Source organism: Triticum dicoccoides, chromosome 4A (genome assembly GCF_002162155.2).
Source record: "Triticum dicoccoides isolate Atlit2015 ecotype Zavitan chromosome 4A, WEW_v2.0, whole genome shotgun sequence".
Classification (NCBI taxonomy): Eukaryota; Viridiplantae; Streptophyta; class Magnoliopsida; order Poales; family Poaceae; genus Triticum; species Triticum dicoccoides.
Genome location: NC_041386.1, coordinates 89,561,555 through 89,574,821, shown reverse-complemented (window position 1 = coordinate 89,574,821; position 13,267 = coordinate 89,561,555). Strand labels below are relative to the sequence as shown.

Here is a 13,267-nt window from a genome sequence, read left to right as displayed (position 1 = left end):
CGCCTCCAGCTCCGGCGACAAAGCCCCACGCCAGCCACCGCGCGCCATCGCCGGCCCCGACCCGACTCCGACGTCGCGCCCGCGTCCGCCCCTCGCCAGCGTCACGCTGCGCCACCGCGCCAAGCGCCAACTCCGCCCGTAGCTCCGGCCACCTCCAAGTCCGGCGATGAACCTCGCTGCTCCGGCCGCCTCTTCCGCCCCGGGTGAACAGTGATTCTGGCCGGCCATCCTCGTGACCCGTGCCGGATCCCGATCTAAGATTTCCCCCTCGTTGACTTTTTCGTCCCTAAACCCTAGCATTTTTGCATTCTTCCACATGCCATAACTTCCTCATCGTAGCTCCGATTCGTGCATGTAGCATATCAAAATGTTCTTCTCGACGAGTACATCATTTCATCTCATTGCATCATTTTCATTTGAGCTCATCTTGATGCCCGAAATGTAGTTGGAAGAGGGCTATGTGAGGATAATTTTAGATCTGTTTCAGCAATTGCACTTTTGTCATTTTTGCCATGATTAATGTGTGCATGCTATGATCTTGAGCTCTACATGTGTTTTGAAGAATGACATGCCATCTTTATAGGGGTTTATGCCATGTATTTTTGTGATCCTTGTGGTGACTAGCACAAGCATGCAAAGTAGCTTACTCAATGATGCTGATTTCAGGGACTTTGAATTTCACTAAGTTCTTGCCCTGTCATTATTTTTATGCCATATGTTCATGTTGTTTCCTAGTGATCCGTGCCTCTTTTGAGGATGATCAGTAAGGATGTTTTGTAGATAATGTTATGCTCTGTCCATCCATGTCTTTGTTTGCAATTATGGAGCAACCTAGCTTGAGTCAATCGAGCTCTACTTTTGCTATAAAATGTTCCTGGCAGATTATTAACATGTTTAGCAATTTTGCCGAGCTTGTGGTTGTTGATCCGTGCATGCTATGATGTTGTTCTTGCCATGTCTAGCTTCTATGCCATGTCTATTTTCTGGGTGTATGCTTAGTTTATATGCAATGCCTCGTAGTGAGTGCATCGAGCTCATAAACATGCCTACTTGATATCTGTTTTGCCATGCTCCAGTTTTTCCCTAAGTCTGAATCTGTTCATATTTTTGCTATGTTCACATGCTTGCAACTGTATTTTATGATCCCTTTTGACTCATGGTCACTAAGGGACTTTTGTTATATACTTAGATTAGCTTCATACCATGCCTTGCTTTGCCATGAAATATTCCTGTAGCATATAGTTATCGTGCTTTAAACATTGCTTCCTGATGATAAATTCCTCACATGCTGTTAATTTCACCAAGTCTAAAACCTGTTATCTTTTGCATTTTTGCCATGCTTGTTTGAGCTTGCTATTGAGTGAATTAGCCGTAGCTCAGTGTTCATCTTTTGTCAAGCATTATGAGTGGATCCCTGCCATGTATTTTGTTTCCATGTTTGAGTGCAGTAGCTTATCTATCTTGATGCATTTAGGAGGCTACTTGTTGTTTATCGCAGACCGGTGCCATGTTTGTTTTGCTTGCCATTTCCAAACAGTGCATCCGATTCCGGTGATCTTTATATCGATTTCGACCGAAATCAACTCACCTTTCTAGTGGCACTCTTGGATTTCCAAGTTGAGGCCAGGTTCAATCATTTCTTTCCAAATCATGCATATGCATCGCATATCCCATCCCGCATATCATACCATGTTTGCATCATGTTGCTTGAGCATTGCACGTGGTTGATTGTGTTCCTTTTTGTTTGTTGTTCTTGCTTTGGGTAGAGCCGGGAGACGAGTACATGAACAAGGAGCCCGTTGAGTACGCTTACGAGGATCAAGTCAACTCTGAGAACTTTGCAGGCAAGATGACCATACCCTCGAAATCACTTCTATCTTTGCTTGCTAGATGCTCGCTCTTTTTCTATGCCTATGCTACGATACCTACCACTTGCTTATCATGCCTCCCATATTGCCATGTCAAACCTCTAACCCACCATGTCCTAGCAAACTGTTGTTTGGCTATGTTACCACTTTGCTCAGCCCCTCTTATAGCGTTGCTAGTTGCAGGTGAAGATTGGAGATCATTCCTTGTTGGAACATGTTTATTGTTGGGATATCACTATATTTACCTTGTTTATCTTAATGCACCTATATACTTGGTAAAGGGTGGAAGGCTCGGCCTTATGCCTGGTGTTTTGTTCCACTCTTGCTGCCCTAGTTTCCGTCATATCGGTGTTATGTTCCTGGATTTTGCGTTCCTTACACGGTTGGGTTATAATGGGAACCCCTTGACAGTTCGCCTTGAATAAAACTCCTCCAGCAATGCCCAACCTTGGTTTTACCATTTTCCACCTAGCCTCTTTTTCCCTTGGGTTTCCGGAGCCCAAGGGTCATCTTTATTAAACCCCCCTGGGCCAGTGCTCCTCTGAGTGTTGGTCCGACCGAGTAGACTGCGGGGCCACCTTGGGGCAACTTGAGGGTTGGTTTTACTCGTAGGATGCCTCATCTGAGTGTGCCATGAGAACGAGATATGTGCAGCTCCTATCGGGATTTGTCGGCACATTCGGGCGGTGTTGCTGGACTTGTTTTACCATTGTCGAGGATGTCTTGTAACCAGGATGCCGAGTCTGATCGGATTATCTTGGGAGAAGGAATATCCTTCATTGACCGTGAGAGCTTGTGATGGGCTAAGTTGGGACTCCCCTGCAGGGATTTGAACTTTCGAAAGTCATGCCCACGGTTATGGGCAGATGGAAATTTGTTAATGTCCGGTTGTAGATAACATGAAACTTAACTTAATTAAAATGCACCAACCGCGTGTGTAACTGTGATGGTCTCTTCTCGGCGGAGTCCGGGAAGTGAACACGGTGTTGGAGTAATGTTTGACGTAGGTTGTTCTAGGATCACTTCTTGATCATAGTTGTTCGACCATGCTTTTGCCTTCTCTTCTCACTCTCATTTGTGTATGTTTAGCCACCATATATGCTAGTCGCTTGCTGCAGCTCCACATCGTACCTTACCTTACCTATAAGCTTAAGTAGTCTTGATCGCGAGGGTGTGAGATTGCTGAGTCCCCATGACTCATAGAGTACTTCCAAAACCAGATGCAGGGACCGATGATACCGCTCCAGATGATATGACCGAGCTCAAGTGGGAGTTCGATGAAGACTCTCGTCGTCACTACGTGTCTTTCCCAGATGATCAGTATTGGTGCCTAGTTGGGGCGATCGGGGACTTTGTCGCATTTGGGGGTTGATCTTTATTTTGGTTCTATAGTCGGACCTTGAGTGTATTGGATGAATGTAATGACTTATTTATGTATTTGTGTGACGTGGCGAGTGTAAGCTAACTATGTATCTTTTCCCTTATCATACTACATGGGTTGTTTGTGAAGATTACCTCACTTGCGACATTGCTTTCAATGCGGTTATGCCTCTAAGTCGTGCTTCGACACATGGGAGATATAGCCGCATCGAGGGCATTACAACTGAACTAGTATCAAATACCGAGGGGTTGCTATAAACACTAGTAAATTACACATCAATAACATGTATATCCAATATACTTTTGTTCACTTCGCATCCTTCTTATCCGCCAAATACTTGGGGCAGTTCGGCTTCTAGTGACTAGTCCCTTCGCAGTAAAAGCACTTAGTCTCAGGCTTAGGTCCAGACTTGGGCTTCTTCACTTGAGCAGCAACTTGCTTGTCATTCTTCTTGAAGTTCCCCTTCTTCCCTTTACCCTTTTCTTGAAACTAGTGGTCTTCTTAACCATCAACACTTGATGCTTTTCTTGATTTCTACCTTCATCGATTTCAGCATCACGGAGAGCTTGGGAATCGTTTCCGTTATCCCTTGAATATTATAGTTCATCACGAAGTTCTAGCAACTTGGTGATAGTGACTAGAGAACTATGCCAATCACTATCTTATTTGGAAGATTAACTCCCACTTGATTCAAGTGATTGTGGTACTCAGACAATCTGAGCACATGCTTACTGGTTCAGCTATTCTCCTCCATCTTGTAGGCAAAGTAATGTGAGGGGTCTCATACCTCTCGACACGGGCATGAGTATGAAATACCAATTTCAACTCTTGGAACATCTTATATGCTCCGTGGCTTTCAAAACATTTTTGAAGTCCTGGTTCTAAGCCATAAAGCATGGTGCACTAAACTATCAAGTAGTTATCATACCGAGCTTTTGTCAAAAACATTCAAACCGTCTGCATCTGCTCCTACAATAGTTCTGTCACCTAGCGGTGCATCAAGGACATAATACTTCTGTGCAACAATGAGGATAATCCCCAGATCACGGAGCTAATCCGCATCTTTGCTACTAACATATTTCAACTTATTTTTCTCTAGGAACATATCAAAATTAAAACAGGGGAGCTAAACACGAGCTATTGATCTACAACATAGATATGCTAATACTACCAGGACTAAGTTCATGATAAATTAAAGTTCAATTAATCATATTACTTAAGAACTTCCACTTAGATAGACATCCCTCTGATCATCTAAGTGATCACGTGATCCAAATCAACTAAACCATGTCCGATCATCACGTGAGATGGAGTAGTTTTCAATGGTGAACATTACTATGTTGATCATATCTACTATATGATTCACGCTCGACCTTTCGGTCTCAGTGTTCCCAGGCCATATCTGCATATGCTATGCTCTTCAAGTTTAACCCGAGTATTCTACATGTGAAAAACTGGCTTGCACCCATTGTAGATGAACATAGAGCTTATCACACCAGATCATCACGTGGTGTCTCGGTACAATGAACTTTGGCAACAGTGCATACTCAGGGAGAACACTTTTATCTTGAAATTTAGTGAGAGATCATCTTATAATGCTACTGTCAATCAAAGAAAAATAAGATGTATAAAAGATAAACATCACATGCAATCCTAATATGTGACATGATATGGCCATCATCATCTTGTGCTTTTGATCTCCATCTCCAAAGTACTGTCATGATCTCCATTGTTACCGGCATGACACTATGATCTCTATCATCTTGATCTTTTATCAATGTGTCGTCACATGGTTGTCTCACCAGCTATTGCTTTTGCAACTATTGCTACCGTATAGCGATAAAGTAAAGCAATTACATAGCACTTGCATCTTATGCAAATAAAGAGACAACCATAAGGCTCCTGCCAGTAGCCGATAACTTTAACAAAACATGATCATCTCATACAACAATTTATATTTCATCACGTCTTGACCATATCACATCACAACATGCCCTGCAAAAACAAGTTAGACGTCCTCTACTTTGTTGTTGCAAGTTTTACATGGCTGCTACGGGCTGAGCAAGAACCGTTCTTACCTACGCATCAAAACCACAATGATAGTTCGTCAAGTTAGTGCTGTTTTAACCTTCACAAGGACCGGGCGTAGCCACACTCGGTTCAACTAAAGTTGGAGAAACTGACACCCGCCAGCCATCTGTGTGCAAAGCACGTTGGTAGAACCAGTCTCGCGTAAGCGTACGCGTAATGTCGGTCCGGGCCGCTTCATCCAACAATATCGCCAAACAAAGTATGACATGCTGGTAAGCAGTATTACTTGTATCGCCCACAACTCACTTGTGTTCTACTCGTGCATATAACATCTACGCATAAACCTGGCTCGGATGCCACTGTTGGGGAACGTAGTAATTTCAAAAAAAAATCCTACACACACTCAGGATCATGGTGATGCATAGCAACGAGAGGGGAGAGTGTGTCCATGTACCCTCGTAGACAGAAAGCGGAAGCGTTAGCACAACGCAGTTGATGTAGTCATACGTCTTCACGATCCGACCGATCCAAGTACCGAACGTACGACACCTCCGAGTTCAGCACACGTTCAGCTCGATGACGTCCTGCGAACTCTGATCCAGCAGAACTTCACGGGAGAGTTTCGTCAGCACGACGGCGTGATGACGGTGATGATGTTGCTACCGATGCAGGGCTTCGCCTAAGCACCGCTGCGATATAACCGAGGTGGAATATGGTGGAGGGGGCACCACACACGGCTGGAATAGATCAACAGATCAACTTGTGTGTCTTGGGGTGCCCCCTACCCCCGTATATAAAGGAGGAAGGGAGGAGGAGGCCGGCCCTAGGAGGGGCGCGCCAAGGGAGTAGGATTCCTACTCCTAGTAGGAGTAGGTTTCCTTCTTTCCTAGTCCAACTAGGAGAAGGGGGAAAGGAGGGGGAGGGAAGAATGAAGGGAGAGGGGGCCGCGCCCCAAACCCCTTGTCCAATTCGGACTGGGCTTGGGAGGGGCGCGCGCCACCTCCTGGATGCTGCCTCTCCTTCCTACTAAGGCCCATTAAGGCCCATTGACTCCCCGGACGAATTCTCGTAACTCCCCGGTGCTCCGAAAAATACCCGAATCACTCGGAACCTTTCCGATGTCCGAATATAGCCTTCCAATATATCGATCTTTATGTCTCGACCATTTCGAGACTTCTCGCCATGTCCCCGATCTCATCCGGGACTCTGAACTATCTTCGGTACATCAAATCACATAAACTCATAATACCAAACGTCACCGAACTTTAAGTGTGCGGACCCTACGGGTTCGAGAACTATGTATACATGACCGAGACACGTCTCTGGTCAATAACCAATAGCGGAACCTGGATGCTCATATTGGCTCCCACATATTCTACGAAGATCTTTATCGGTCAAACCGCATAACAACATACGTTGTTCCCTTTGTCATCGGTATGTTACTTGCCCGAGATTCGATCGTCGGTATCTCAATACATAGTTCAATCTCATTACCGGCAAGTCTCTTTACTTGTTCCGTAGTGCATCATCCCGCAACTAACTCATTAGTCACATTGCTTGCAAGGCTTATAGTGATGTGCAATACCGAGAGGGCCCAAAGATACCTCTCCGATAATCGGAGTGACAAATCCTAATCTTGAAATACGCCAACTCAACAAGTACCTTCGGAGACACTTGTAGAGCACCTTTATAATCACCCAGTTACGTTTTGACGTTTGGTAGCACACAAAGTGTTTCTCCGGTAAACGGGAGTTGCATAATCTCATAGTCATAGGAACATGTATAAGTCATGAAGAAAGCAATAGCAACATACTAAACGATCAAGTGCTAAGCTAACGGAATGGGTCAAGTCAATCACATCATTCTCCTAATGATGTGATCCCGTTAATCAAATGACAACTCATGTCTATGGCTAGGAAACATAACCATCTTTGATCAACGAGCTAGTCAAGTAGAGGCATACTAATGACACTCTGTTTGTCTATGTATTCACACATGTATTATGTTTCCGGTTAATACAATTCTAGCATGAATAATAAACATTTATCATGAAATAAGGAAATAAGGAAATAAATAAAACTTTATTATTGCCTCTAGGGCATATTTCCTTCAAATCTGGTGGTGGAGGTCGGCCATGGCAACAGTTTTTTCTGCATATGTAAGTAGTTGAGTCCAGGAGGCCACCACCACAGGGGGTGGGTCTGTGCCCGCTTATCCCGGTAGGCCTGCGACGACGCCGCTGAAGGATCCAGCCGCCGTTGCTCTCCCCAATCCCAGTTGTTGTAGGATCTAACTCCCCGTTCATTTTGCAACAAAGGCCTAGTTGCAGTCCTGCCTTCTAAAACAAGGGTGGAGTTGAGGTTTACTTTCGATCGTTGGATCAAGAACCAATCCAATGGACAAGAAGGCGGCGGACGCTCGCCTAAAATCGGTCGGTTGAACTTGAAGGCAAACATTTCCCAAATGTTTTTGCCATTTTTTTAGTGAACAAATATTTTTTTTTCTTAAATTTTGACATGGAACATGGCAAATTTGTGTTTCTCTAGTTTTTTTATATCTTAACTATGACCACTTTTTTGTACATGCCATGGCAATTTTTATCTATATACCATGGCAAATCCTTTTGGTACACATCATGGCAAATCCTTTAGTTAAATATATCATGCCGGTTTTCTACATTTTCCATGGTTTAGAGATCACAATTCGTAATTTTTGATTCGCTCGCTGCAACGAAGCGAACATACCATAGAATGCTTTTGGTTCGCTCGCTGGACGCGGCCAGCGCGCGAGGTGTGTGGCTGGGAGCTGGCGTACGCGCTTTGATGCGCGTCCCAAATCATTAGCGAAAACTCTACGAGTACGTGGAATTACTCATATAACTTTCGTTGTGTTGAAAACTGTAGCCGAAAGCGTGTCGGGGACGTACTAGGGGTAAAGAAGGCAGTAGACCTGGAGGAACCTGGCTGTTGGAAGCTTTCATCAAAAATAAAATAAAAAGACTTGCTGTTGGAGGTGGGCGTAGGAACGTAGTAGTATGTGTCGCCTTGCGGCATCCAAGCAAAACACTCGAAGTGAGTGGGCAAGTGACTGCGTACTCAGGCTGCGTTTGGTTCAGCTTTTTTTACCAACTTCTGCTTTGAAAAGCCAAAAGCTAACCAAAGGGGTAAATGTTTAAAGCAACTTTTGAGAATCTGTAGCTTCTCCCTAGTGTAAATTTCAAAGCTGGGGGTACCTCAATTTTCCAGCTTCCAGCTTTTCCACAGTAGCTTTTTCACAGCAGCTTTTCCACAACAGCTTTTTCAGAATCTGCAGTTTAACCAAACATAGCCTGAGTACGCAGTGGGCATTGACTTCCCGGTCCCTTTCTCTTCTCCCTAGTGGGCATTGACTTCCCGGTCCCTTTCTCTTCTCGTGTGCAAAAAAGCTAGCGCTTCCATTAGTAGCAGCTGATAGCTGATAGAATCAACGACACAGCACGACCGAGCTCTGTTTAGATCACTCTCATAGCAATCTTGCAATTTCCTGTCAATTCAGCAGGCAGAAAAGCAGAGTGCATCTGAATTCGCTAGCATCGTTGAATGAGCATACTCTAAATGACAGTATATCATTATCACCTACTCTAGATTGGATCCAAGAAAGTGCTAAATGGGAGCATATCGGCGCCACCGCATGTCCGCATTGCACTAAAAATGTCAGTATGTCAAACTAGCGCGTATGGGAGACGTACTCGAGCAAGCAACCCAATTTTTCAGCATGCCTATGTCATACTAGCGATTTAGATCAAAGCCTCTTGTCAGAAAAAAGGTAAGCTACGAAAGGGGGTACGAAAGAGATAATGTTTTTACAAATTTTCGATGAGTCCTACCAATGAAAACTTTGCATTCTGGCCAAGTGACAAGCAAAAATATTAAGGTGAGCATTTGCGGAAGCATCTCACTCCATTTCATGACATTGCACATCGAACAGTATACAAAATGAATGATGATGAGACGAGAACACGATAAACCGTGTTTGAGCAACATATTCAGATTTAGTTATTGATGGAAATTTCTTTAGCATGCAATAGAAGTATCGTATATACAAAAAAAGGTATCGTATATACTAAGTTTTCCTTCTTTGATGTATAATTACATTACCGGTAATGAATCATAAAGCGTAATTGACCAGATAGCATGTCATATTTTCTACTTCGGTATTACTAGTTATAAATATATTAAACATAATTTAGAGTCCTCTAACTTTAGCCATTAATTTATTAGCAAATATTTAGATTTTGTTTTGCGAATAAACAAGTACATTTTGATTGTCCAAGCAAAGTTTAGTACTCCCTCCGATCCATATTAATTGTCGTTGATTTTTTTACTAATACACATAGCCGAAAGCATGCAATTAATATTTTCTATATATCACAACTCATTAATACAAAATATCCAGATTTTTAGGTATATAAATTAAACATCAGATATTTTATGAAAGATAGATTTATTATATGCATCTTATACATTTTTTTATTAATAACTTGTACTCCTACATACAAAAGGTATCGGCCAAGATTGTATCTTGAAGATTGTTCATATCTAGTAAACCATATTGTCTTTTGGAACAGTGTGAGTATTAGTTTATTCATCATGATTATGATGACCGTGTCAAAATCTAAAACGTAGAATCAACCTCAAGTTCAGGTCGAAACTCGAAATTTATATTGAGAGACAGAAAAAGGTAAATTCAGATGTGAATAGTGTCAAATGTTGTTTTTGGTCTTTTTATGACACTATCCATGCTAGATTTCACATTTTTGTTTCTTAATGTACATTTAGAGTTTGGACCTGGAATTTTTAGAAGTTGTAGTCACATTCCTTGTAAACATTCATATTTTTTCCATAGTTTTTTAAAACATTTAAAATTGATCTTTTTTTTAAGTTGGAGCATGTGGAGCACCCCAAGGATGGGAGCGCCTGATATTTCCCCCTTTCTTAGATCACTCTTACTCTGAGTAATCTTAGATCACTCTAAGTAATCTTGCAGTTTCCTGTCAAATCAGCCAGGCAGAAAAAGTTGAACTATGTGTACTCATTTAATGGCGTACATCCGAATGTGCTGGCACCATTAAGTGAGCACACTCTAAATGACAGCATATCACCTGATTTGGATTCGAATAAAGCACTAAATGAGAGCATATCTGGCACCACATTGCAGATTGCAGTACTAACTGACTGTATGGCTGCATCACACTGTCGAGTAGGAAACGCAGTCGAGTAAGCAACCGCCGCGTCTGACCGTGACTTCGCCGGTGACCGGTCACGTGCCCGCCCGTCCTATAAACACAGCCGCTCCATCAGAGTCGACCAGACCAAAGCCTTCTGCCAGTCGCTCGTTGTCACTCGACAGTCGACACCATGTGGAACAACGGGGCGATGAGCGGCCAAGTTTACCCGCCGCCGCCGGCGGCGATGGTGCCGCAGCCGCAGCCGCACGGGCAGGTGGCCGCGAACAACTGGGCGGGCAACGACGCCAACACGCTGCTGGTGGTGGCGACGCTGATCACCACGCTCACGTACCAGCTCGGGTGCAGCGTCCCCGGCGGGTACTGGCAGGACACGCTGGCGGCGGACGGCAAGCAGCAGCCGCACGAGGCCGGAGACCCCATCATGCGCGACAAGCACCCGCAAAGGTACGCACATGGCGCATGCTCCTGGTTAGAAACTTAGATTCTGAAATCCCGGTGGTCATGCGGACGTCCCTTGACCGATGGCACGCATGCGTGCAGGTACTGGGTGTTCATGGCGGCGAGCTGGATGGGGTTCCTGGCGTCCATGATGATGACGCTGAGCCTGCTGGTGCGCCTGCCGGTGGACTCGCGGCAGGTCCGGTGGTCCTTCGCCGTCGCCTACTCCAGCCTGGTGCTCACCTTCATCGTGTCGCAGGCCAAGACGCACATCTCAGTCGACATCGCCATCTGGTTGGTCACCGTCGTCTTCCTGTGGCTCATGATCAGCGTCCGCCCTGAGCACCGGGCGCGTATCCTCCGTTTCTTCTGCTGCGACCGCGAGAACTGACGCCCCAAGCTTAGTGTTCTCATGTCTTTGTCGAGTATAAACTGCTGTGAGTTCAGAACTTTTTTGTCGTCTAAAAAGTTCAGAAGTTGTAAACTTTGTTTAGACTCGGAGTAATAACAAAAGGGAACGCCTAATCTTTCAGTCGATTTTGTCAAAGCCGTTTGGATTTACTGGTTCGTCCTCCTTCCGCCAGCCACTATCCATCTTCCTCCTCCCGCTAGTCGACATTCTGCCGAGCCTGACCGCGTGCGGCCCAGCCTTGTTTGACCTGATCATCCCTCTAAACCCCGCACTCAAACAATCGAGCTTCTGATTGGCCTCCACAGGTGACATCGCGGCCACGTCGCCGCTAGCTCCGGCTCGCTTTAGGCGAGACCTCGACGGGGAGTCCCCGTCTCGGCCTCGGGGTTACATGCACACGAGAACCGACCCATGCAAACAAAACCTCAATTGCATGAGGAATAAATGTGTAAGTAACAAAATGAAACTTCAAGTTGCTGATGGAGACATGTCGGCGATCTCGACCGAGCAGCGCCATTGCTGGGATTCCTCTTCCCCACGCGGCACATACCCTTTTTGTGGTGGTTGACAACCTTTTTTTTTTCTTTTGAGAATGATGGTTGACAACTAACAGACAAATCCTTGCAGCAAATAAGAATGCGCTGCGTACCCTGATCTTGGCCGGCTCAACAAGGCTTATGAGCACTTATTTATTTGTTTATTTATGTGCTTTTTACCTAGATAATGTTCTATTTTCTCAACAAAAAAAAAACTTTTGCCTACACCTAGTTTGGCTCCCTATAATTTAACTTTGATTTATTCAATTTATGCTTATGAAATTGATTCTGAAAGAGTTTAATTTCAATATTTTACTCGGATGCCACATGACAATGAAAATTACTCATTTCTAATTTCTTAAGAATTTGAATTTCGTGTTCACACATACTCCCTCTCTCTACAATTGTAAGTCATTTCTTGACACTATACGTCTTACATTTTAAGACGGAGGGGGTAAAAATTGATTGGCATCAACTGAAATTCGACCAACAAAGTGCACGCATAGAGAATCTACTTACAGCCTTTCAGCAATCCGAACAATACAAGCTTGTGAACATTTTTTTAAAACTTGGGAATTTATTTCTTCCATTTTTTGTGAACATTTTTTACTGGCCATCAATTTTCTACATTTAAATTGCATTATTCTTCCAAACCTATATCAAAATAAAAAATTACAAGCTGGTAGTTCGGCCGGACCACTGTCGCACATGATGTGGATCGGAGACTATATAGGTCGGAGCTCATATTTTTGGCGCGCGTGTGTTTCCTCACTATTCTCAGGAGATCAGGCGCTCACTCGGACGGCACATGGCCGCTCCCTATTAGAGCAACTCTAGCAGACCTGCATCTTTTCGGCCCGCAAAACGTGTTTGCAATTTGCGGAAAAACGTCTTTGCGGGACAGCGTGGACGACCGCAGTTGCAGACCCCGCATAATGAACCCGTAGAAAAGAATATTCTTAGAATATATTTTTTTTACAGGTCGGCTTTGCGGTGTCTGATCTACGCAGTTCCTCCTGGCCCGCAAAAATTAAATTTGCACCTTAATTTGATCAAGCATATTGCATTTCTTTGCTTTTTCAACACTATTGGATACAAAAGACATCAGCAAATCTTTGCTAGAGTAATAAGACCAAAGAAAACAAGAACCACAAGTATGCATTTTTAAAGATTTCCAACTTCCATTACTGTGTCCTAAAAAATTTTGCGGGCCAGGGCGGGATGCGGAGTCTGATCGGGCTGGTTTTTCCGCCCCAACCCGCATTTTGGCGGTTATTTTGCAGGTCGGGGCGGGATGCGGGATCTGCTAGAGTTGCTCTTAAGCATCACTCTCCTCCTTCGGCCCTGCTTCCCTAAGATCGCTCGCTCAATTAA

The 13,267-nt window shown here is 44.2% G+C and overlaps 1 protein-coding gene across 1 annotated transcript; it reads left to right on the top strand.

The window, feature by feature from the left end:
• The first annotated feature begins 10,676 nt into the window (after positions 1-10,676).
• Positions 10,677-11,477, top strand: LOC119283428. Its single transcript, XM_037562982.1, has 2 exons — positions 10,677-10,951; positions 11,048-11,477. Exons 1-2 carry the CDS (start codon positions 10,677-10,679, stop codon positions 11,334-11,336), a joined length of 564 nt encoding a protein of 187 aa, XP_037418879.1. The 3' UTR covers positions 11,337-11,477.
• The last annotated feature ends 1,790 nt before the right edge of the window (positions 11,478-13,267 follow it).

What these genes read in the sequence shown, in the direction of transcription:
- LOC119283428 (XM_037562982.1), top strand. Translation starts at nt 10,677, where the DNA reads ATGTGGAACAACGGGGCGATGAGCGGCCAAGTTTACCCGCCGCCGCCG. An exon ending in CGCGACAAGCACCCGCAAAG is followed by an intron (nt 10,952 to 11,047) that starts GTACGCACATGG and finishes GCATGCGTGCAG; the next exon opens with GTACTGGGTGTTCATGGCGG.